This window comes from Rhipicephalus microplus, chromosome 2 (assembly GCF_043290135.1).
Source record: "Rhipicephalus microplus isolate Deutch F79 chromosome 2, USDA_Rmic, whole genome shotgun sequence".
NCBI lineage: Eukaryota > Metazoa > Arthropoda > Arachnida > Ixodida > Ixodidae > Rhipicephalus > Rhipicephalus microplus.
The window spans coordinates 293,235,050-293,258,398 of record NC_134701.1 but is presented as its reverse complement, the minus strand read 5'-3'; the positions used below and the strand labels follow the sequence as shown (position 1 = coordinate 293,258,398).

Genomic DNA, 23,349 nt, shown 5'->3' with positions numbered 1-23,349 from the left:
TAATAGCGAGAGCATCTTTTATAACAGTTCAGCGGCTTAGGCAAACATGGCCCCACACTAATCTTGAGGACAAGGCAACTTTCCTTCTATATTACCGTTCGAAAATTATGTAGACTACGTACTCGCATCATTCACTTAACGTGGAAGGCCCCGCCACGGTGGCTAAGGTACTCGGCTGCTGACCCACAGGGCGCGGGATCGAATCCCGGCTGCGGCGGCTTCATTTCCAATGGAGGCAGAAATGTTGTAGGCCCGTGTGCTCAGATTTGGGTGCACGTTAAAGAAACCTCGGTGGTCGAAATTTCCGGAGCCCTCCACTACGGTGTCTCTCATAATCATAGAGCATTGTTTTGGGATGTAAAACCCCACAAATCAATCAATCACTTAACGTGGAAGCATCTGATTGGGTTAGGTGGTGGTGGTGGTCGGGTAAAATTTTTTTTACGTATGCCGTATGCTGCATAATGTGCTCCTTTTATTTCCGGCAAAACACCGTATAAATTCTGCTGTTTGGTTCTAGTTTTCACTGGTGGCCATCTTCATTATTGAATAAACCTAGCAGACAGGCGCAATTCTGTTTGGAAACCAACCCAACACCACTAGACAGGAGAGCGAGAGCAGAACATACTTTGCTCGTCTGACTGCTTGCACATAACGCCGCCTCCTTTCTTATTGGAGGAAAAGGAAAAAAGGAAAAATGTGCAGGGGGGATATGTCCTCCATAATTTGTAACTAATGTCACACTTGAATACCAGCAGTACCACCAGCGCCCTTTGGTTTTGTTATGGTGATGCACGCCCTCAACGCTTCTACCAGCCCCCACTCTCACCTGCGGGAGCGGCTGAGAAGTGCGCGCTTTGACCACCAGGGCACTGCGGAAACTTGAGCGCTGGTTCCCTATAGTACGTAAAAATGAAAGGCATGATTCCATGCGTAGTAAGTTGCTACCACATTGTTTACTTCTATTTACCCGTGCACATATTACGAAGGGGGCGAGAGAGTGAGCTTGTTGCATAGAACATCAAAAAGAGGAAGTCCTTTGGAGTAGGGCCCCGCCGCAGTGGTCTAGTGGCTAAGGTACTCGGCTGCTGACTCGCATGTCGCGGGATCGAATCCCGGCTGCGGCGGCTGCATTTCTGTTGGAGGCGGAAATGTTGTAGGCCCGTGTGCTCAGATTTGGGTGCACGTTAAAGAACCCCAGGTGGTCGAAATTTCCGGAGCCCTCCACTACGGCGTTACTCATAATCATATCGTCGTTTTGAAACGTTAAACCCCACAAATCAATCAATCAAATCCTTTGGAGTAGGGAAACAAGCACGACCTATTGTGCTCCTGACCCCTTTCCAGATCCCATGTTCTTGTTCATACCTAACCTTCTGGCACTGTAGTGATCATCTGTTTGCTGGCGCCAGCTTTAGTGCTTGTGGTGATGTTTTGCCAGCACAGAGCGTTTATATCATGTAACTGTTATGCCTAAATGCAAAGCACTTTGAAAATACAGATACTGGAAGTGACTTAGAATTTTTCTACATATGAGTGGAAGCCTGGTAAGGACATGGCATCATGTAGGCCGTCCTACACTATGCAAGTGTACAGCACCTCACATTAGTCAACCAGTGTGCTGTAAATACTGAAACATACTGTAGCTTACATGACCCTTCGTATAAGTTTGCAAAAGCAGTCACATAATGCCGGCATTTCGTCACATAATTTGGTAGTTGTTCTTCCTGTCCTGAAGAATGGACGTTTGGGCAAGTTGGAATTGGTTATGAATCTTTGATGTGGGCAGCGCAAAAAACAAGGACACAGGAAAAAGTACAACGCAACACTCAGCGCTTTCTCACAACCAACTTCATTGAAAAGAATGCTCACTATTGTAGAAATTGAGGCTAGCCCGCCACCATTGCGCAGGCTCTGCCGTCTTTTCTGCTGTTCTCATGTCCTGACGTGACTCTCCCCTCCTCTGCGGTCTGTCGCACTGGGGGAGCGGAAGTGGCAATTAACCTCTCTCACCTGGTAGCAGATGTCGACTGTGGCACCATGCCCTGATTCTCTCTGGACAATTTGCGCGCGCGCGTCGGGAGTGAGTAAGATTTCTTTGAGACAACTTAGGGTGAGCATGCATTTCTTTCCCGCCTGTCGGCTCTTATTGTTTGGGAAACGTCCGACCTCGTCAATGGCGCCTTGTGCCCGCGGCGAACGCTCACCTTTTGTTGCCTCTTTCGAACGCTAGGCCGAAGAGCGGTGCAGCGGCTGTGCGCGTGGTCATACTACGCTGACCCGTACCTGTTGAAGCCACTGTGAGTGTAGTTTTTTGCCCTCGCTCGAGCGACTGGGCCCTGTTGTCCTGGTGTCACCGTAAATCACTTTTGCCCACGGAGACGTGCTCGCGGCACACTTTGTAGTACTTCTCGTTGGTGGTGTGGATAAGCCTATTTGCTTTTCCGCCTCCCCTGTTACTACAGGCTCTGTACTGCATTATGGTTGCCGCAGGCAATAAAGTGTTGGGACTTCTGTTGAGAGCACTACGTGTTCTTGCCACGCTGCGCTCGGAACCATGGCTGTCCGAACGCGCGTGTGCAGAGGCGGCGATAAACGCGTGCCCTGCGGCTCAATAAGACCAAGCGCACGCTAGTGGCTGTACTCCTTCGGGATATGTGCACACTACACTATTGAAACCATGACCAATTGCCGTAGGCTTTTACATCATTGGCAGCCAAAAGAAAGAGAAAATGTGCCCCTGCAAAAATTGGGAACAGCTCAAAAAGACAAGTAATCATGTGTTCACTTTTTACTATATGATGAAACAATTGAGGAAAGAAATTTTGTTGTCATGCAGCGCTATTGAGGGCATGCTTACATATTGAGCCTCAGCATTTTTGTAGTAGACATATATTTATGCCTGAAAAAAAAAAAATGGTGTCCCGAAGTGTGTCCATGTGTTGCACAGTGTTGAGCAACGTGTGTGTCACCTTCTAGTAAACTCTTGTGTTCCGGCAACCTGTATGGATGCGCGTCACATTATGCAACACTACATGGCGTTTTTTGTTTGCATGGTGCCGCATGTTCGTAAAAAAGCATGCAAAACCACAACTATATATTTGGCTCTGTGTGGCCTGGAGTCGCTTAGTTGCAAGGCCCAGTTCAACATTTTCACGTCACCTCCTGAATGTCTTTAGGCTCCCCAATTTAAATCGGCTCACAAAGTTCACATTGATTCGTTCTTTTATGCAAACCAAATGCAAAACACAATAATAAATAAAGGCTCTAGCACATTCAAAACTGCTAATATGAAGACTATGCAAATTCGTGTACTACCCATGTTCCCATGGTGGCTCAACGAGTGTAGTGCCCCTCTAGTAAATATTGTAGGAAACTCTATGGAGGGGGTTACACTTATGATGTTACTGATGAATTGTATGTTAATGACAGAGTGATGAATTGTATGTTAATGACAGAGTGCTGAAGAGGAGGAGGCCAAACAAGGGAAGTTCATGGAGTGCCCCCGCGAGTGCCTGTTGAAGCTGTTTGTGCATGCAGTTCATACTGCCTTTCCTGATGTTCAAGAACCACTGGTGCCAGTGCTGCCAAGCACCAGCGACAAGTTTGGTGACTACCAGTGCAATGCTGCAATGCCTCTGTCACAGGTATGGTATGCTTCTCGATCGCTCTTGAAAATAGGTGCTGTTGGTACAAGACGCACATTCTTGTTTTATTAGAAGGCAGTGTAATGTACCTCACGTGACCACTCGGCAAATGACTTCGCTCATTTTTATCACGCTATATTTTTACAGGCAGTTGTGTATGACTTGTGCTCCATAGTGTAGGGGGGACAGAGATGATGGAGAAAGGCAACGAGACATTCACGTAGCGATAGCGGAACCTCGGTCGCCTTTGTAAGATTTTGTGCATGCACTGCGGAAGTGTTTCAGGCACACTGCTGAGTAGTGTTTGTAACCTTTTTAAGAGACTCTGCAGCACTTTTTCAGCATGGTCGGAGGACACTGCGCATCGGTCATCGAGGCTCCTTTCAAAAAGCGAGCCAGATTATAGCACAGCATGTAGCCTAGAATTGAGAAATAATTATCAAAATCTGCAAGCAAACATTCTCTTCTTTCTACAAATGATGCCATATACAATTAAACCCAGATATAACGAAATTGATAAATTTCTGGAAAAATTCGTTATTAAGAGGATTTCGTTATATGTATATTCGGTACGAAAATTCGGAAAACAAACACGCAAATTAAACAAAAAGGGGACTGAAGGCAGAGCTAAGCGAAATACCTCTTTTACAGTAAAAAACTGCTTTATTGTCGGGTAGAAGTTATATGGCCACTCTTGACGGGGTTTTGCCATCGCCGCCATGTTCTGTAACAAGTCCAAATTGATAACATGCCTCTGCGCATCCTAACTTTCACGAGCGGGTAAAAGCGTGCGAGTGCTGCTGAAGCAGAGATCAAATGAGTCAGCCCATCTTTATCACCTGGAAAGTGCGTAAGATGACATCTCCCGCGTTCTAGAAGTGCCGTCAAATACTCAAACAGAAAGTAAACCACCCATCTTGAATGAGCATGAAACAATGTTAGGAGGGGGTCACTTGAGTAGCAATAATGAACTTGGATTTTAAGGGCGGGGTCGTTATTGCTGGCGCACTTGCTATCTCTGCGAGTATCAGTGCGGTTTCAACGCGAAGGGACTGTGCGAAAAGAGACCTTTTTCTTGGAGCGGCCGTATTTGCTCACTCCAGCATTTTGTTGGAGTTCCGCGATATCGTATCCAAAAGTGCCGCCATATCCACGAAGTGAATGATGATGAGTGGGCGAAGCTCCAGAGGTAAACCTGGTAAACCATGAATCCTCTGTACATTTTGCCCACTCGATTTTATTACATCGCTCCCCCTAGCGTACGTCGCCGCACTAAATCGAACGATTGCCTTCAACCAATGACACGCGCCATATGTGACATTGTGACATTCCTATTTTATAAGATCTCGCGTCTTTCATCAACTACAAGTACCGCTTTCTAGTTTATAACATCTTGCATCTTTTCATCATCAGCTACAAGTACCACCATCTAGTAAACACTACAAGAACTAAACGAGAGGTGGCTACATACAGGAGACGGTACCGCCATCTAGTGAACACTGCAAGAACTAAACTAGAGGTAGCTACATACAGGGGACAGTACCGCCATCTAGTGAACACTGCAAGAACTAAACTTGAGGTGGCTACATACAGGGGACGCACAGCCCACGCCCTAAGGAGCTTCGCCCCTTAAAGAGTTGGCTGCCAGCCTTACTTCTTATAACATTGCAATTTTTTGCTATCGCGTTCATTGCATTGAATTCAATGCGCCGTCGTGTTGCCAGAATTAATCGGCTAATCACGAACTCGGGGCGCAGTGCAAATGTGAACTTGCGGTGCGGTGCAAAATGGAAGCGCATGATGAGTCGACCTCCGAAGATCCGTCGTCACCGTTGTCTCGAAGAGTTTCCATCAGCGCCTAATCTGACATTCTCTCGGTGGTGGGGACACAAGAAAAGTTACAGTTTGGCCGCAAGGGCAAAGCAATAAATGCTATAACGACAACTTGGAATGTAACGCTGAGAACGGCAAGCAGATCAAAACGTGCAGTGCGCTGCTCATGCACAAATGACGCACGAAGACAACATGCGCAGGATGAAAGCGAACTAACAACGTTTACCTATCGACACTTAACGCATTACTTAAACATAAAACGAGGCACTAAACGTAATCGCAGGTGCAGATATGAAAGTGAACTAACAAGTACCCCAGTTTTTGCTTTGCTGTCTTTGGTTAGTGCACTCTTTTCGTAAACGACGCCTGTCCAGCAAGCGAAGTGATCTTTGTGCACCCGGCAACTAAGTGCATTCGTTTCGGTCAAAGTCGAAGGTGCACTATTCTCTCTACCAAAGGATAAGCTTGTAGACGCAATCATCTACCCCCCACCCCCCCCCATTAGGGTAAACTACGCGTGAGAGATAAGTGTGCGTCGGCGCTTTGGCGCGGGTGGCTTTTTTCTTTTCTTTTTAGTTTTCACACATATATAGCTTCGTATACATACAGTAAAATCTTGTTAATTCGACCCCTGTTATTCAGAATTTTGGTTAATTCGGCCACGGCGTCTGATCCCGTTCGAAATGTACATTGTTCTATGACTGAAAACTTTGATTCGGACCAATTCGGCCGCGTTTCAGTTAATTTGTACACCCGACCGCGGTCAAGTCATGTTGGGGAAGCAGCAGCAGATTCTGCTGGCCAAATCAACGACGCACCTAAACAACTTTGTGATCGGATTGCGGCCTCTGAGATTCAAAACTTCTTCCATGGGTAGTACATCTCAGAGGCAACCAAACAAACAAACAAAAAAACACACATGAAGGTTTAAACAACCAAAATGGAAGGCAGTGCATCGCTACTGTCATCAGCAACAGGCAATTTACGGATTTACCTTTCCTTTTTCCTTGCGTGTCGAACACGTTTGCGTGACGGTTGAGTTGGATTGCTCACCTCTAGTGTGCTTTAAATTATTTATCTGTACGTGATCAGTGCCATCTGCAGTCTTACTGTTTGCTGTTTTTTGAAAAGTTCGCCAGTTTTTATTTTGTTTTTATCACCGTGCATTTTGTGTGTGTGTGTGTTCGTGTTGTCTACTTCGTGCACGCGTGCGTGACTACCGCACGAGCGATGCCGGAATGGCTTCCCCTCTGTCTCCTGTGGCCCCAACCGCCCCAACTACTGCAACGAAGAGGCCGAAGTATGAAGCAAAGGATTTGGCTGCGAAGGTGAAAATATTGAAGGCGTTGCAAGAGGGAGCATCTCGAAAAGAAGGGATAGAAAAGTTCAATGTGAAGAAAAGCACGCTGAGCACTTACGTGAAGAACAAAGAGCAGATTGTGCAAGCGTATGACGAGGGCATGTTTGGCGAACAAAGGAAGAGGCCTCGAACGGCAGCGCATCCCAAGCTAGAAGAAGTGCTGTTGCGTTGGATTGCCATTTCGGGCGATGTGCGTTTGCCCTTGAGCGGCCCCCTTATCTGCGCACAAGCAGAGAAGTTCGTGGTGACCATGAACATTGACTCCTTCAATGCGTCGGAAGGTTGTTTCGATCGCTTCAAGAAGCGACACGGACGTGTGTTCCGTAACGTGTGTAATGAAACAGGTGCGGTTGACGAAAGTGTTGTGCAGGACTGGCGGTCTAGACTTTCTGCGTGCCTTTCTACGTACGAGCCGTGCAACATTTTCAACGCTGATGAGACAGAGCTGTTCTATTAGGCTCTGCCTGACAAGACAATCGCATTTAAGGGGTGACCCGTGCGTCGGTGGAAAACTAAGAGCGCGTGACAGTTCTGGCTGCTTACATGACCGGCACAGAGCGGCTGCCACTGCTGGTGGTCGGGAAGACTGCGAAGCCAAGATGTTTTAAGAATATGAAGCAGCTGCCTGTCGACTACCGGTTCAATATAAAGGCTTGGATGACTGCCGAATTTTTTCAAGCCTGGCTGAGTCAGCTTGACCGCAGCTTTATGGCCAAGGCTCACAAGGTGTTGTTCGTGCTAGACAACTGTAGTGCACACATGAAAGTGTCCGGGCTCGAGAAAATTGAACTGCTATTCCTGCCTCCAAACACAATGGCTTCCCTGCAGCCGATGGACCAGGGAATCATACAGTTCATGAAAAGTCGCTATCGACAGCAGGTACTCGAGGGAATGTTGCTCTGCATGGAGTCAGGCAAACAGTATGAAGTAAGCCTGCTAAGCGCGATCCACATGCTGAAATACGTGTGAAACAACACACCGCCTGCAGTAGTCGCAAACTGCTTTAGACATAGCGACTTCGTGCACGACGCTGCTGATCCGGGGGTGGCGGCCAATGAGGAAACCGGCGAAAAACAAGATGGCCGATATATGAGCATTATGCCAGCTGATGTGCCCCTGGGCGATTACTTCGCAATTGACAGCAATGTTGCCGTGGCTGGCACAGTGACCGACAGCGATATCGTCGCCGAAATCTTGGACGGCGAAGGGTAATCAGCTGAGGAAGACGTAGGAGGTCCCCCTTCAGCCAAGTGCTCTGGGACCTCCTTCTGTATGTTTATGTAAGCATTTATGTTTTGTACGAAAGTAAAAATAAATAAACTGAAACTGAAAAAAAAAAAAGTGATGCTGACAAGCGTCCAGGCCACACTATGACAGAGGCTGTGCATGCGTTGGCCGTTTTGGAGGACATATGCATGCTTTCCTCGGACAGTGTGCGCTGACTAAGCCACCTGCAGGTGCTTCGCAAAATTGTGACTTCGTCGCACATTGCATCCATGAAGCAAACCACGATCACACACTTTAATAAATTAAAGTGTGATGTTGTAGGAGACATTTTCAAGTATTTTGTTCGTACTCGCGATAATTCGTACCTTTGGTTAATTTGGACATTCTCTCCGGTCTCCTGAAGTCTGAATTAAAGGGGTTTTACTGTATACGGTGAGTGGTGGCGGTGGCAAAAAAGCAGCCAAGACTGTCCATATAATTGCTATCACAATGAAAAAAAAAAAAAAGCAATGCTGAACGTCGTCGGGGGCCACACCATGCGCGCGCAGTGAGCTGCATAGTTAATATGGCTGCCGTGCGCTTGTTCACACAATCCCGCTAAACGTAAGCCGTGCATTCGAAGAAAAAAAAGAATTAGAGTGCTCAAGTTCGTGATGTGTGACATAACTTCTTTCCTTATGTCATCCCTCCCTGCTTATCATCCAGCACTCTTGTTGGGATGAGAGAAAGCAATTACAGCATGTGACAAATCTCTCTGACTCTGCTCATTCTATGGATTCTAAAAATTTTTGCAGTCGTTGATTCGTGAGTCAGTAAACTATTTTTGTAAGACCCTTCAATGTTTATTCGGAAAAGTGTTGCAGAGCCTCTTTAAAATGTCACTAAACCACATTCAATATTTTTTCAGACAATTCTAGCAAATATGCGCATTGCGTGCAGAATGCCGTCACGATCAACGGTTCTACACATGACAGCGCTACGAGCCGCCGGCATGCCACAAATTACAAAAAAAATCCGTCCTTCTTTTCGGGCCTTTCATGCCTCTGTGTGACGCGTTGTTAGAATATCTTTTGACGTGCCGATCAAAATATGTTGTGATTGGTCGAGCAAAAGTCAACGAGTTTTGATCAGTCTGCAAGCAGCTGTCCACGCTGTTTGTTGTTCGTTGGGTTGCCCGCGTGCGTGCACCAGCTCATGAATCAGCTACTGTGGCCCGAAATACAACTGTGCGAACTAAATCGGAGTGTTTTGCAATGGCACAATGCAGGGTCCATACAGGCTTGATTCGTATAGGCACGGCAGTTGTGGTTCGCCTACAAGCACGCAGCTACAACGCAACTGATGGAGTCGAAGGACGTAGTCGCAGCAACTGAAAGTCGACAGTGTTTCAAGCAGCGTGTCAGCGATGGCACATGCCATCCTGGATTGGGAGGGGCGCTCTGCGAGAGGGCAAAGTGAGTTAGGAGAGGATACTATGGAGGCTAGCGCAGGAGAGAGTGAAAGGAGAGATTGTTGCGGTTTCGATAATCAAATGTTCAACTCCGCTATTACAGCACTGTTTCAAAAAATTCTCACAGTTCTGTGTTCGTCGTGCACTCTTGAGTAATTTCCCCACCACAACTGAATTTCGACCTCTGGGTGGTTTACGGGCCCTCTAAGGGGGATGCGGCTTTTGAAAACGGAAAAATCGCACTTTTTCAAGTAAACATCGAAGGGTCTTACAAAAATAGTTTACTGACTTACAAATCAACGACTGCAAAAATTTTTAGAATCCATAGTATGAGCAGTCAGAGAGCTTTGTCACATGCTGTAATTGCTTTCTGTCATCCCAACAAGAGTGCTCTATGATAAGCAGGGAGGGATGGCATAAGGAAAGAAGTTAATCGGAAAGGAAAATGTCGATATTTAGGAAACCACATATTCGGGCAGTACATGTCACAAACTAGTTTTTCTGTAAATATTAACATCTAGCTCACCGTGAAACTGTTTGAAATAAAGTTTACAACAAACCGCCACAGCCGTCGAGTGACACGAGAGCGCTCAAAATAAGCCCTACTTGACATGATCGCAGTTTCTTGACCGCTTGATGAAGCTCCGTCATATAGGTGTTGTTTTGTTGGTGAATTATTCTTCTTTGTTTTCCCGCCACCCGCTGCGACGACGGCAGCGCAGGAAAGGAGCAAGCGGCTCATGATTGGAGGACTCGCGACAGCTTTGAAGTTTTTCGCGGCAGAGACGCGCCGCCGAGATTGGGCGGTACGCGCGTTCCGCAAGAATGAGAGGGACCCTGCGACTGCGATTGGCTGCTGTGCAATGACGTAGCACTCTTGCACATAAGGCGGCTTTCCGTCGTCCGCTGCTGCTCCGTCCCTGGTGTTTTCTTTGTGTTCCGCTCGCTATCGTCTATCATTGCTGCCGTTCGCATTGCCTCTGCATTTCAACTGTTTTTACAAAACAATTTTCAAACGTCTTCATGAGACTATTTGCAACTGTCTTTACGAGACCGTTGCTGGATTCGCTCACGATAAGGAAGACGCAACAAGTGCTCGGTGCAAGGAAGCCATCTATGAAGCTTGTCTGCATGGTGAGGCTCTCTGCTCGCATGCGCGCCGACGGTGATTGCACCGACAGTACATGTGGGGCAACGTCTGCTTCATCTACGCAAGAGTGTGGTTCCATCGACGTGCCTAGACACGGGGCTCTTGCTCTACTGGCACAAAAATTTGACGTTGCAAGTGCGTCTGGTGTCTCATGCTCATCGATAGAGACTTTCACATCTTCTCTTTCATTGGCCTCCGTGAGTGCGATCCCGTCATCAACTGTGCACTTGCGAACACGTTTTCTGAGGTGAGAAGAGAGAGAGGCGACGGATCAGCAACGCGCTGCTGTTCCAAGGGAACTTGGCGCTATGCTAGCGACAAAGTGGAAATTTCAGGCAATGGAGTGCGATCATAAAGCTGCCAGCACTACAAGTGAAGCTGAAAAATTTCTTCTGCAAATGAATTGCCTAGACAACCATCTGGGACCCCGTGCCAGCGGTGCCCCGCGACTGGGATGAAGGTACGAGGAGGCACCCAACTTGGACTTGCTACAATGCTTGAGTTAGTATGCTTGCATTGTGGAGTAGTTAAAAATTCGTGGAGTTCTGCTCGTCAGGCTGACTCAAGGACTTCCGATGTGAATGTTAGAGCCATGATGGCCGCAAAACAGATAGGCAAGGGACAAACAGCTCTCAACGACTTTTGGGCAGCAATGCACAGTCCTATCGTGGCATCCATCACAAGACTTTCCAGAAATACCTGAAGAAGTTCAGGGAAGCACAGACACAGTGCACAGAAAGTTTTTATGCAGAATCTGCTTCTGCTGTAAAAGCCACTTACGAAAAAATGGATAAATTTTTCATCAGGAATGTAACAGTGTGTTATGATGGAACGTGGCACAAGTGTGGACACACATCCCATATTGGAGTTGGGGCAGTGATTGAATACCATACAGGCCTCATCTTGGACGCTGTTGTTCTGTCTAATCAGTGCCTTGGTTTCCAAGTCGTGCCAAAGCCTGGAGACCCAGACTATGCATGCTGGCTGAAGAATCGTGTGCTAGAAAAACACCAGCTTTAAATCAGGGAAAATGGAGGTTGAGGCAGCCATCATCCTCTTTTCACGCTCACTGTGGAAGCACAACCTCCGTTATACAATGCTCATGTCTAATGGAGATAGTGCCACCTTCTCTGCCCTTATACAAGAAAATGTTTATGGGTTGGTTCCCGTTTCAAAAGAAGAATGCCTGAACCACGTGCTGAAGAGGATGTGTACAACACTTCGCAACCTTCTGCAGAAAAGTGACAAGGTTTTGGGAGGGAAAAGCTGGCTGACAGAGGCCCTCATCGACAAGTTGACTGGCTATTATGGCTAGGCCTTAGAGAGCAATTCCGATGATGTGGTTGCAATGCAGCGGGCAGTGATGGCATCATATCACCACGTGACGTCGATGGACAAGGAGCCCCACCACAACTTGTGCCCAGAGGGTGCAGACTCTTGGTGTTGTCACAATGCCAGCAAGATTAACGGCGTTCCACCTCCGAAGCACCCATACAATCTGCCATGCTATATTGCAGATGCACTTCTGCTCATTTATGAATGGCCCTGACAGGCTTCTCTTCTGCGGAGTTGCCTGGTAGCTAAGACGCAGAATCCATAAAAGGCTTTTCACTCAGTGCTATGGTCTCTGATGCCTAAGAAGCAGCATGCATCACTGATTGCTGTAGAGACAGCAGTGCATGAGACAGTGCTGCAATACAATGCTGGCTGCTGCAGGGCCACCCGAGTGCTAGTTTCATCAGTGGGGCTAACACCTGGCCCATGGCCATTCAACGGGAAGCTGAGAAAGATTCACTGTGCTTGAAAAAGGCTAAGAAGAAATTTTTAGAAAAGATAGAAAGGTGGCAAAGAAAGAGAGTACCAAAAGACACCTACAGTTATGCTGCAAGATTGTTTTAGATTTGCATATGTGCCCAAAACTTCAAAAGTCGTTTTCTCAAAATGACTTTTTTAGCTAGTGAGGCCGCTTGTTCCAGCCATATCTGGGGAACCACTTATCCTATTTTCATAAGTCTTTTTTTATTATGTATATGAATAAATCTTTGAGGGGCAGACAAGCCTATATTTAATATATATTGTTCGTTATTTAGGATACCTAATCAAAATTTGATTAGTAATAACCCAATCACCAACACTTAATTTGATGGTCTGCTAAAGCTTTTCAGTAAGGAAATTCAAAAAAAGAGCTCTGTTACCCCCTGAGGCATTAATCCAGAAATCATCATTGTCAGTTTCGCAGTTCTAGCATCTTTTGAAATTTTTGCAGGCCTGGAATAAGAGAACCATGTGCACTATTCTGACATACTGCTGTAACTGGAGAAACAGTGAACATAACTTCACGAAATTTTGTAGTTATTCTAATGCTTTTGCTATTAGTCTGTCTTGAAAGTTTCATTGAGATATCTCAATAAATAAAAAAGTTGGTATCTGATGATAGTTTCCCCTCTAAGTGGGGAAGTTGCAATAGGAACAGTAAATTTGCTCAAGAGGTTCCATTTGATAGTTCAAACTTTTTTTTTTCTGTCATTAAACCCATCTTTTCTGTCGTGGTGAGTTATTAAAACAGAATAAGCAGCAAAGTTTCAGAAAAAAAAAACAGTTTATTTGCATGCTGTCACAAAAGACTGAGAACATTTGGGTGTCAGATTTATTTAATTATTTATTTACTTATCACAGTACTCTTAGTGCCATTATTCAAGCACCTACTGGTACTACAGTAGACTGATTAATGGAACCCTTCGGAAGGGACCAGCAAAATATGTTTCGATTAACAGGAGTTTCGTTCACTAAGAGATGAACAAAAGTGCTGAATGCAAGAACAAAATCTTGTCGGAAGCACTACTTGTTTTATTTAATTAAGCAGCAGTTTTAAGAGATCTTCCTTTACCGATAGCCTGCTGTACATTTCTTTTGGTACTAAGCTTAGTATTGTTCTGTTTGCAGGCACTAAAGAAGGCAGGAAAGCCCATGGCTCCGATGGAGGTCGCCAAGCGTATCCTGGCAGAACTTCCAGCAAGTAATGTGATCGGCGAGGCTTCCTTGGCTCCCCCGGGCTTCATAAATATAACACTGAACCCAGCCTACATTGCATCATCTGTGCGCCGCATTGTGACAACAGGGGTGCTGCCACCGGCCAGAAAGGGGCCTAAGAAGCGGGTAGTCATTGACTTCTCGTCGCCAAACATTGCAAAGCAAATGCACGTTGGGCACCTCAGGTAAATGGATTATGGTGGGCAGTGTGGATCAGTGTTTGCATGGTTGATTTGTGCTCAGTCCTGGCTTGGAAAGTAGATCAAGTAGTAATTTTATTTCTTGCTACCAAAGGGACCCCAGGGCACCCTCTGTGAGATGTGTTAAGGCTGATGGTGTCTGGTATCGTAGAGAATCTCTTATAAGTGTCTCCTCAAAAACTTTAGTTTAATTGTTTCTTTGCCTTCTAATCGATTGAAAAGTACCTAGAATAGGCACTACAGTCTGCGGTGACCTCGCTACTCACCATAACGGAAGATCGCCACGGGTTCAGGCTCAGTGAGCCGCAGGGCTGCGTCTCCGTCCCCTGCTCACGTGTAGGGCACCGCGGCAAAACAGGCAGTGTTCGATCTTGACAGCAACACACAAACGCTTTATTGCCTATGGCGGCACCCCCAAACAACAGTTCAACGTCCGCTCCCTGGCTCCCACACGTGGACGTTCACGAGAAAGTAGATATTGCGAGCACGTCGCAGCTGGCAATGGCTTGCTTTGACACGCCGGTCAGAAGAAAGTCCCTTGGGGGTATGCTGCACCCTCTCGTGATGGCCACTGGGCCTGGTCGCAAGAGTTTGGGCAAACCTCGTACGCGTATGCCTCCGGAAAGTGCGACTTGGCGTGGTACCATCACGTCAAGCACTTGGCACCGCTGTTTGCCTTAGCGTACGATACCGAAGCTAATGCACCGATAAACACACCCACCGGGGACGCCTAGGCACCCAGGCAGGCTTCAGACTATCAATTTCCAAAGGGGACGCAAACGAAGGAAAAACATGTGCTTAACGATTGTCGGACGAGGAGGAGAGAGCCCTCCCGGTGCGCATGTGACTCGGTCTCGCTTGTTCTCATAGCCCCCGACAACATGCACCATGCGCTGTTACCAGAGCACTGGAGAAGGAAAGGGAGCGGCTGTACGGCGAAAATGCCCGCCAAATAGTTTCGGGCTTGCCGCAAATCCCCACATCCTCCTCTCTTCAATTCACCCTATATAACGGTCTGCAAAGGCAGTTAGTCATCACCCATACAAGCAAAGACGTAATGCAATGGGCAACAGCTAGCCTCAGCCTAGCCCTGCAACTGCTGCTAAAAAAAATGAAACAACAACAAACAATGCACTTGAAAAATAAAATGGCGCCGCGAAAGGGGATTCGCGATGCTCACGTGAGATAGTGTCCATGGCGCGTAGGGGAGGCGTCGCGTAATATTTTGGCTGGGTGACCGGGTGGATGCCAGAGTGCAAAACCAGAGGACTTGTCGAGGCCCTCATGGGAGGAACAAGCTCACCTTCGGCGTGTCGATGTTGAGGACAGGCCAGCGAGTCCGACAAACGCCGCCTCGGTGGTGGTTTGGATGGACCTTGCTGGGACAGCCGGCCCTTCTGCCGGAATCATGGTTGCCAAACCAAACTGGCTGTGAGGTGTCTGGGATTTGGTAGAGAGTCGTGCACAGCGTTTGCAACAGCTGGCCTCATGCAGCAGCCCTGATGGAAAGGGCAGCAGAGCTTTTCAGTGACGGCCGGGAGCAAGGCACAGCCGGGCTGCCCGACAACAGTGGATCTCCGAACGCCTCTAGAGTCCCAAGGCGGTGTGGGATCGGTGACTTCCTATGTTGTCATCGCCATTATGCACAAAAGCACCATGCGCGTACACCTCTAATGATCAGGCCTCTCTAAACGTGCCGAGCGAAGAAAGACGCAGACAGTCCTTCTTCCCACGCGAAAGCACCAAATCACGACCCCTTCCGCCAGCAAGGGGGAAAAAAAAAAAAAACATAAAGTAAACATAAAATAAACAGCAGCAACTGGGCGGGGCCGACTTCTTTGCAAGCACTGGCCCTGAAGAACTTAGCTAAGTGAGGCTAGACAGTAAAAATAAGGGCCTTCGGTTGCAGAAACAGGCCCATTGTCTGGTGCGAAATCACTAAGGTGACCGCTTCCTCAAATTATACCAGTGTATGGTCTGAATGCGATCCGTCAGGTCGGGTGTGCGCAGTGTCTTGCGCGAAGTGCCACTGGGCGCTGGCGCAGGTTCGTCAGACCTTGACGCAAAGGCTTTCAGATCTGGGATGTGGGCAGGCTGAGTTTTCCCGAAAGGGGATCTTCAGCAAGTCCAAGCTTTCCCCACTCGGTACGGACCAAGCCATTTGGGAGCAAGCGAAGCTGAGAAACCCTTGCTCGCGTTTCTAAGAGCGTGGTTGCGCTGCAGGACAAGATCGCCTACCTTAGATGAAAGTTGGCAATGTTTCCGGTCGTACTGGGCCTTCTGCTCGGCCCTGGCCGATGCCAAGCTTTGTCTTGCTTTACTGAGAGCTCGACAAAGCCTGTCCCGAAGTGTTGAAGCGTAACCAGAACAGTCTGCCAGTTCTTCCTCATCTCCAAGCTGGCATTGCATGACACTGGTCACCGGATTTGCCAACTCCGTTCCGAAGTTAACGAAAGTGGGAGAAAAACCAGTAGAGCGACTCTCGGAGGTTTGGATTGCAAGCACGAGTTCACTCAAATGGTCTGCCCAGTCCTTTTGGCTTTCAACAAAGGCCACCAACATCGGTTTGAGCATACGATCGGTTCGCTTCATCAAATTGGACTAGGGATGGTAAGGCGAAGTGGTGCAATGATCAATTCCTAGGGAACAACACAAAGCATTGTCCGTGATAAGCCTTTCTGGGAAGCTGAACCAGCCAAACACTTTCTGCAGCTTCTCAAGCACCGCTCGCGCTGTCACCTTCTAAAGAGGAAACAATTACACCCACTTCAAAATGTGATCAATGACTACCATCAGCTGAATGAATCCCTGCTTACTTCTGGAAAACGGGCCCATTAGATCGCAGGTGGCTACTTGCCACGGACGCTTATTGTTAATCAGTTTCATCAGACTGGGCAGTTTGTCACCCCTTGATTTCAACGTTGGACAGAAGCGGCAAGAACGGCAATAGTGAAAAATGTCACGCTTCATGCCGGGCTAAGTCACAACGCAGCTCAGTTTTGCAAAAACTTTCGAGCCACTCAGGTGACCGGCCGTGGGTTCGTCATCAGTGGCTATATACTTTAGCAGGAGCCCGTCATGGTCCAGCAAATATGAATCCGCCAGGGGCTCCGCGACACACGCTGGTTCCAGCCCCCTATCCGGGCCCGCTGCTGGGCAAGCAGGGTGTTGGCGTTCTCGCTGAAACAGTCGCTATCAGTGCCCGCTGCAGGGCAAGCAGCGTCACTGCACTGTGTCTCTCTGACACCCTCGCACATTTCGCAGCAAAACGGATCACTTTGCTGAGCCTTCAGTTGCTCTTCTCTGCTGGAAGCGATTTTCATTCTCCCAAAATGGGGGAGTTGGGGATCGCGTCCACTCAGGACCGCAGCAACAGCCGCTTGCGTGAGTGTCACCGGTTCGCTCTCGGCATCGTGGCCTTCGTAAAGCTCCCCCGCTCGGCCGCTTCGCGGTGCGTCGCTTACCTGGATAGCAGCCAAGGTTCGTCCGCATGTGGACTCATCCTTCTCGCAAAATTAGGGCGAAGCCGCTGTTTCGCCCCCGACACTTGCATCTGCAAATGGACTGCTAGTGGCTGTCGCACTGGAATTAAGGTCCTGGGCAGACAATGGGGCACGGGATAGCACGTCAGCTACCACGTTGATTGTGTGTTCACCACAATAGGGGGTGAGGACATGGACGGGTGCCGGAGGGTGACCGTCAATAGAGGCAATGGCCTCCTTGTGCAACGCGGCATCCGCTAAAAATAACAGCGAACAAATATTTCATGAAGCAGACATGTTGCGACGAACCAGAGTCACGTAGGCAAACTGACTCGCTAAGAGCAGTAAAAACCTTAGAGCTTTTGATACCGCGCTGTGCGCCAGTGCAGTATACACGTATCCCGAAGCAGTACGGCAATTAGCGTGGGTCCAGTCTTACCGAGCCGCAGGGCACACGTTAACCGTCGCCCTGGTGAAAACACGATACTGTTCAAGGTTGCAACGCTTTATTGCCTGTGGCAACACCAAAAATGCAGTACAGAATTGTTGCAACTGGGGCGGTGGGAAAGCAAGTGGGCTTATCCATGACCTGGGTGAAAGTACTACACAGGGTGCCGCAAGCACGTCTCTGTGGGCAAAGGTAATTCTCGGAAGCGGCAACAAAAGGTAAACCTTCGCCGTGGGTACAAGGCGCCGTTGGCGAAGTTCGAATGAACCCCAAACAAAGGAAGCCGATGGGCGGAAAGAAATGCTTGTTTACCCCATAACGCCCCGGAGAGGCTCTCTCACTCCCGACGCGTGCATGCAAAACGCCCCGGGAGACTCCGCGCACGGCGCCACAGTCGACGCCCGCAACCGGGTGAGAGGGGTTAAACTTCACTTCCCGCTCCCCTAGCGCGGGATACCGCGTAGAAGGGGAGTCATGTCTGGACATGAGAACGGCAGATATAGGCGGCAAAGCTCGCGCAATGGCAGCCGGCTAGCCTAGATTCCACAATCCATAGAGTTGTGTTAATACGTTCCGCTTAATACAGTCCCGGAAAATGTGATCATTCGGCAGCAGCATTCGGCATTGCGGAAAACTACAGTCGTATAATACGTTTCGCAGGCAAAAATTTTCTTTTAGGTGTGCGAAAAATCCCATTCTCGCGTGCTTGTGAAACTCCAAGTGGCACAATGCTGCCACGCAGCGATCGTGGTTTTTTTGCTGTGTTCAATTGTCACATCCCTCCCACACAGAGACCCGTCTGAGCCGTCAAAGTCTTTAAACAATTTTCAAAATATGCCTGTTATTGTCTGCAGCGCAGTGGTTTTCGCCATTTAGCGTGACCTGTAAGGCTGCTGGATCATGGGCACGCAGTTGCTGCCGGCACTCGGCCTCCCAGGCTTGTTTTTATGCTTGTACTGCTCCATCAACCCGGTGAATTTGAGCTCTTTCATGTTTCCACTGTCGGCGCTCTGCGATAGTTGTCAGTGGCGTACCCATGTGGAGGCTCTCCACAGCGTGCGCCCTCTGTGCTACGGCAGCAACAAGATGGACGTAGCCAATGGCGCGTGTGGTTTATCTTACTGAAAACTATGTAACTGATATCACAGCCAGTGGAGACTGCTCTCCACTTTTACATCGATGCCAAACGGTTTAGAGATATGCAGGCCGTGCCGGGCCTTGCGCTTAGTCTTGTGCTCAGCAGTTTGCGATTCGAGACTGTTGCGTCTAGCATGGCGTCGAAGAAGCGCTAGCCCTTGTCGATTAAGGTGAAGCTGAACACCCTTGCGGCTGTCGACAGGAACCCGAAGAGGAAGCGAATTGACATAGCGAACAAACTTGGACTGCGAGCGTCTACTGTGAATATCATGGTGTCGAAGCGGAAAAAGATCGAGAGGAACACCGTGGTAGTCGGCGGTGTAACAAAGCAAGCCCGTGAAGCCCGCCATGGGGAGCTGGAAGCAAGGACGGGCCCCTGCGGAGTTAACGTTGATGGCAGCGTGCTGCTGTTTCAGGAAGTGCTGATTTCAGCGACAGCTTGCATTAGAGTAGAGGATACAGAGCGCAGCGAAGACGACTCTGGTAAGGAGTACCTCTCCACTGGTGCCGACGCACCGTTCGCCGCGTTCGTCTAGATAGACGAGAATGTCCCAACTTACGTGGGAGAATGTGGGGATTGAGGCACCGGAAGACAGTGGCGAGAACAAAAGCTTGCACCGACTGGCTAAGTTCGCCAAAGCCTTTGTTAGACTGCAAGTTTTACAAAGCTTCTTTTGCCGGAAAAACAATGAAAATGCGAACAAGGGTCTGCTGTGTGTGCAGAAGGAGCTTTTCTTGTCCAAGGGTAGCAGAAAATCAGAATGTTTGTTTTATAAAAAATGTTTTTTTTGGTCTCACACCTCTATATGGACTTGTCAGTCTTATTTCTTGCTGGATTCTGATTGTACGTTTTCCCGGATCATTCGTTTATTTTCCACGTATTTTTTTCGAAAATGTATCAACAAGGTCTTACTATGGCGTCTTTGTGCATGGTGTCACACAAGCCAGGAAACAACACTGTGTCGATAAAGCAGGCAGTGTGCTCACGTTTGTGGCTTACATTTTGCATATGATTCTGCAGCCATGGCGCTCATTTGCCTTTTTTAAACGTACTTCTCATTCTTGCCACCAAAACTTGCGCAAGGGCATTGAGAACTGCAACAATCATGCTATCGTCGCTCCTGGCTAGCATTTCTATTCTCTGCAAATTTTTCAATGGCACGTCTAGATATCGCAGTGGATGTTTGCAACTGGTGGGATTGAAAACTTCAAAACCGTTCTCCTTTGCTCATGTACTGCAGCTTGTTTTTAGTGAAGCACAGTCACTGGCTCTGCAGGTCAACCATAATAGGGGAAAGCCTGAGCCGACTGCTGGAGTTTGCGGGCCACAGTGTGTTGCGGCTGAACCATGTGGGAGACTGGGGCACCCAGTTTGGCATGCTCATTGCTCATCTGCAGGACCGCTTTCCCGACTATTTGGTGCATTCGCCTCCCATTGGAGACCTGCAGGCTTTCTACAAGGTCTGTGCCTTTTCGTCTAAATAAGTTACTCACTCTAGTGCCCTCTTCAGCAAAAGGCAAAGCTGTGCATCCAGTTTACTCAATAAGCAAAGGTTTTGAATTAAGCGAGCTAGACTTGGTTACAACCTAGGATTATCTGCCTTCAGCTATTGCTGTCTCTCATGCAGACAAGCATTGTACGGATGCTCCATCCCTTACATGTTTTTTTTTGTGGCGTCAAGCACTTCTCAGGTAGTTGACTTTCCCTTACAAACTTTATTACTGCATTGTGCCACTAGTACGGTGCTACAAAAAGCAAGTGGCCAGCTGTGGAACGTGTCGGCTTTATTAGTAGTCATGGTTGGGTCACATAAGTTTGTACCCCTGTCACACAGCAAGTCTATAAGTCATTTACAACAAATGACATTAAGTAGACCTAATGTTATTTTACCTGCATGCTGTCACATGAGAAAAGCAAATGTCATATTGAAATGATGACCATGGCCTTAGCCCTTCTGAGCCGTGGCTTTTAGGAGAAATCAAAGTGCATTAAACCTTCTATGTAACACACGCAAATCGTAAAAAAGTAATTTTTATAACTAAAAAGGTTCTCCTAGAGTGTAAATGTAGCTGTTTCACGTAACTTGTTACAGCTGCACAACACAGAGTCAAGCTGAGAGCCACTCAATATGACAGGGTGGCATGAGTATATGGTGAACAGAAGTGCAAGCGCACGACGGACTCCTTTGCCACAGAAATGAGACTGCAGCAGTCGTTTTGTGTAGTCACGACCTTGATCACCACAACAGCATGTGCAATCAGATGATCAACATCTGCGATACAGGCAACAACGGCAATAGAGCACGAATGAAACATGGCCGGCGTCGGGCCACTGTAGTTGAGGGTAGCTTTCTTTTAAATATTTTCACCCTTTCGCAGTGCAATTACATCATCAAACTAGTAATAAAGTAATTTGGTAAAGAATAAGATATTGTGAGTGCTGACTATGTACTATGAGACCGGACGTGGTCTCATAATATTTACAAATTACAAAAGTTGTCTACAGTAGGCTCTCAGTAAACGGAACAGCTACTTAAATGGAACTACTTCCTCTGATATGATTGGTTTCATACTTGAATGCTGCAACCCACTTCACCTCTGAGTAAATGGAACTCCTGTTAAATGGAACACAATGTCTTTGTCCCTTCACGTTCCGTTTAATAAGAGTCTACTGTATACGCAAGTTAACAACCATTTCTCTAAAAGTCCGTGGCGTTGAGACTACGCATTGGTCCGAAATCAAATGCAAATATGTTTTGGCAACTTGTTCGACTGAAAATGTCATTTTCATCGAATGGCATTACTGTCACTATGTGACAGCAAACAAATTACATTACAAATGAATGACATTTGCTGTAAATTACATTAGATTTGCTGTGTGACCAGAGTATTAGCTGGCCGCTGTGATCACCAACACATAGTGCTACTGCATGCATAACAGCAGTAGCATATAACCCCTGTGGCATCAGTGACACATGGCGTGCTACACTTTGGATACGGTGTCCCCTGTTGTAGTGTTGTGAAGTAATGCTGACCGTAGGGATCCTAAATGCACAGCTGTTCCTAAATGTGATGTTATGCTACAGGCAGTATGGAAGTGTTTTCCTTGTGCATCGATAATATTAAAGAAATGAAAAGCCAGTTGACTTACTGCGAAAATTTGTGTGCATTTTTGTGTGCCATGCCCACAAACATTTGTGTTCGGCTTAAGAAGCTTGTAATAGCTTGCTGTTCTTAAACTTTGGTGCAAATATGGCTAGCCAGCCATGGCTGCTCTCGATGTACATTGCTGTTTGCCACCTTAGGAATCAAAGGTGCGTTTTGACTCGGATGAAGAATTCAAGAAGCGGGCTTATGCTTGTGTTGTCAAGCTCCAGTCACATGACCAGGACATGATCTCTGCATGGAAGCTGATCTGTGATGTCTCAAGACGAGGTATTCCTGCTTCACTTTCTGTGTGATTTTTTTGTTCAAATGGTCAGGAAACATCGCACACGAGATGCATGCCAAAGTCGCAGAGTTTTATTTAAAGTTTGCACATCGAAGTTTATCGTACAATTGTTTTGTTAAGTTAATGAGGCATACAACTGCAGCCGCTGCTACGTAAGGCAGGCGGGTAGCTGCGTTAACCAGAGATTAATTGAATATAAGTGATTGCTAACGAGAGGCTCATCATTCAATCTTTCTGTACATTGTTGATAGTGTTGACAGCTGCCTGATTTTGTAGCATCATAAGAATGAGAAACATGGTCAGTGGTTGAGGCTCGGCACACGCATAAGCCAACCCTCGATTAACCGGCATAAATGTGAAATCAAATGTCTAAATATTTTACCTAGACCCCGATGCGTGCCGGACGGATAGATTCGCCTATTGCTTGGGCATGCTCAGATAAATTTTCGTGACGTCGTGTGCCTTGGCAGCTGATAGTCGATGTCTGTGGTGTCTTGACTTCTCTCTTGTGCCAGTGTTTGCAAGCAGTGTCTCTAAAACACGTATTCTATGAAAAACCGTCTTGCAAGGTGCTTCGCCAAAAAGTAACCCAACTTCAAAAGATTTATTCATGCCAAATACTATTGGAAAATGGATACCTGCAGTGTTTTCGAGAAGGGCACTGCAACTGAAAGAACTGTGTGCTGCTTGTTTCTGACTAGATTGCTTATGTTTTTCACGTGAAGTTACTGTGACTGTGCCACATCTGTAGTTACTGTAAAGGAGCATGCATGTGTACTGTAAGCCATTTTTAAAGGTTCTGACGAAGCACAAAAGCAGTGAGCTGGAGAGCAAGTATCTAGGATAATTTTCAGATCATTTTAAGCACTCTGCATAAAGTGTGTAATTTATTATGAGGCTTTAACTCTGTGAATGCCTAAGGATCTTAACGCAG

General features: G+C 47.4%; 1 protein-coding gene across 1 annotated transcript in view; it reads left to right on the top strand.

Annotated features, from left to right (window-relative positions):
- ArgRS (arginine--tRNA ligase-like protein) overlaps positions 1–23,349 on the top strand; it is a 90,262-nt gene that overhangs the window by 11,198 nt on the left and 55,715 nt on the right. The window contains exons 3-6 of the mRNA XM_037429319.2: positions 3,459–3,647; positions 13,611–13,882; positions 20,242–20,425; positions 22,270–22,399. Of these exons, the coding sequence (XP_037285216.1) occupies positions 3,459–3,647; positions 13,611–13,882; positions 20,242–20,425; positions 22,270–22,399 (775 nt within the window). The remainder of the gene's footprint in view (positions 1–3,458; positions 3,648–13,610; positions 13,883–20,241; positions 20,426–22,269; positions 22,400–23,349) is intronic.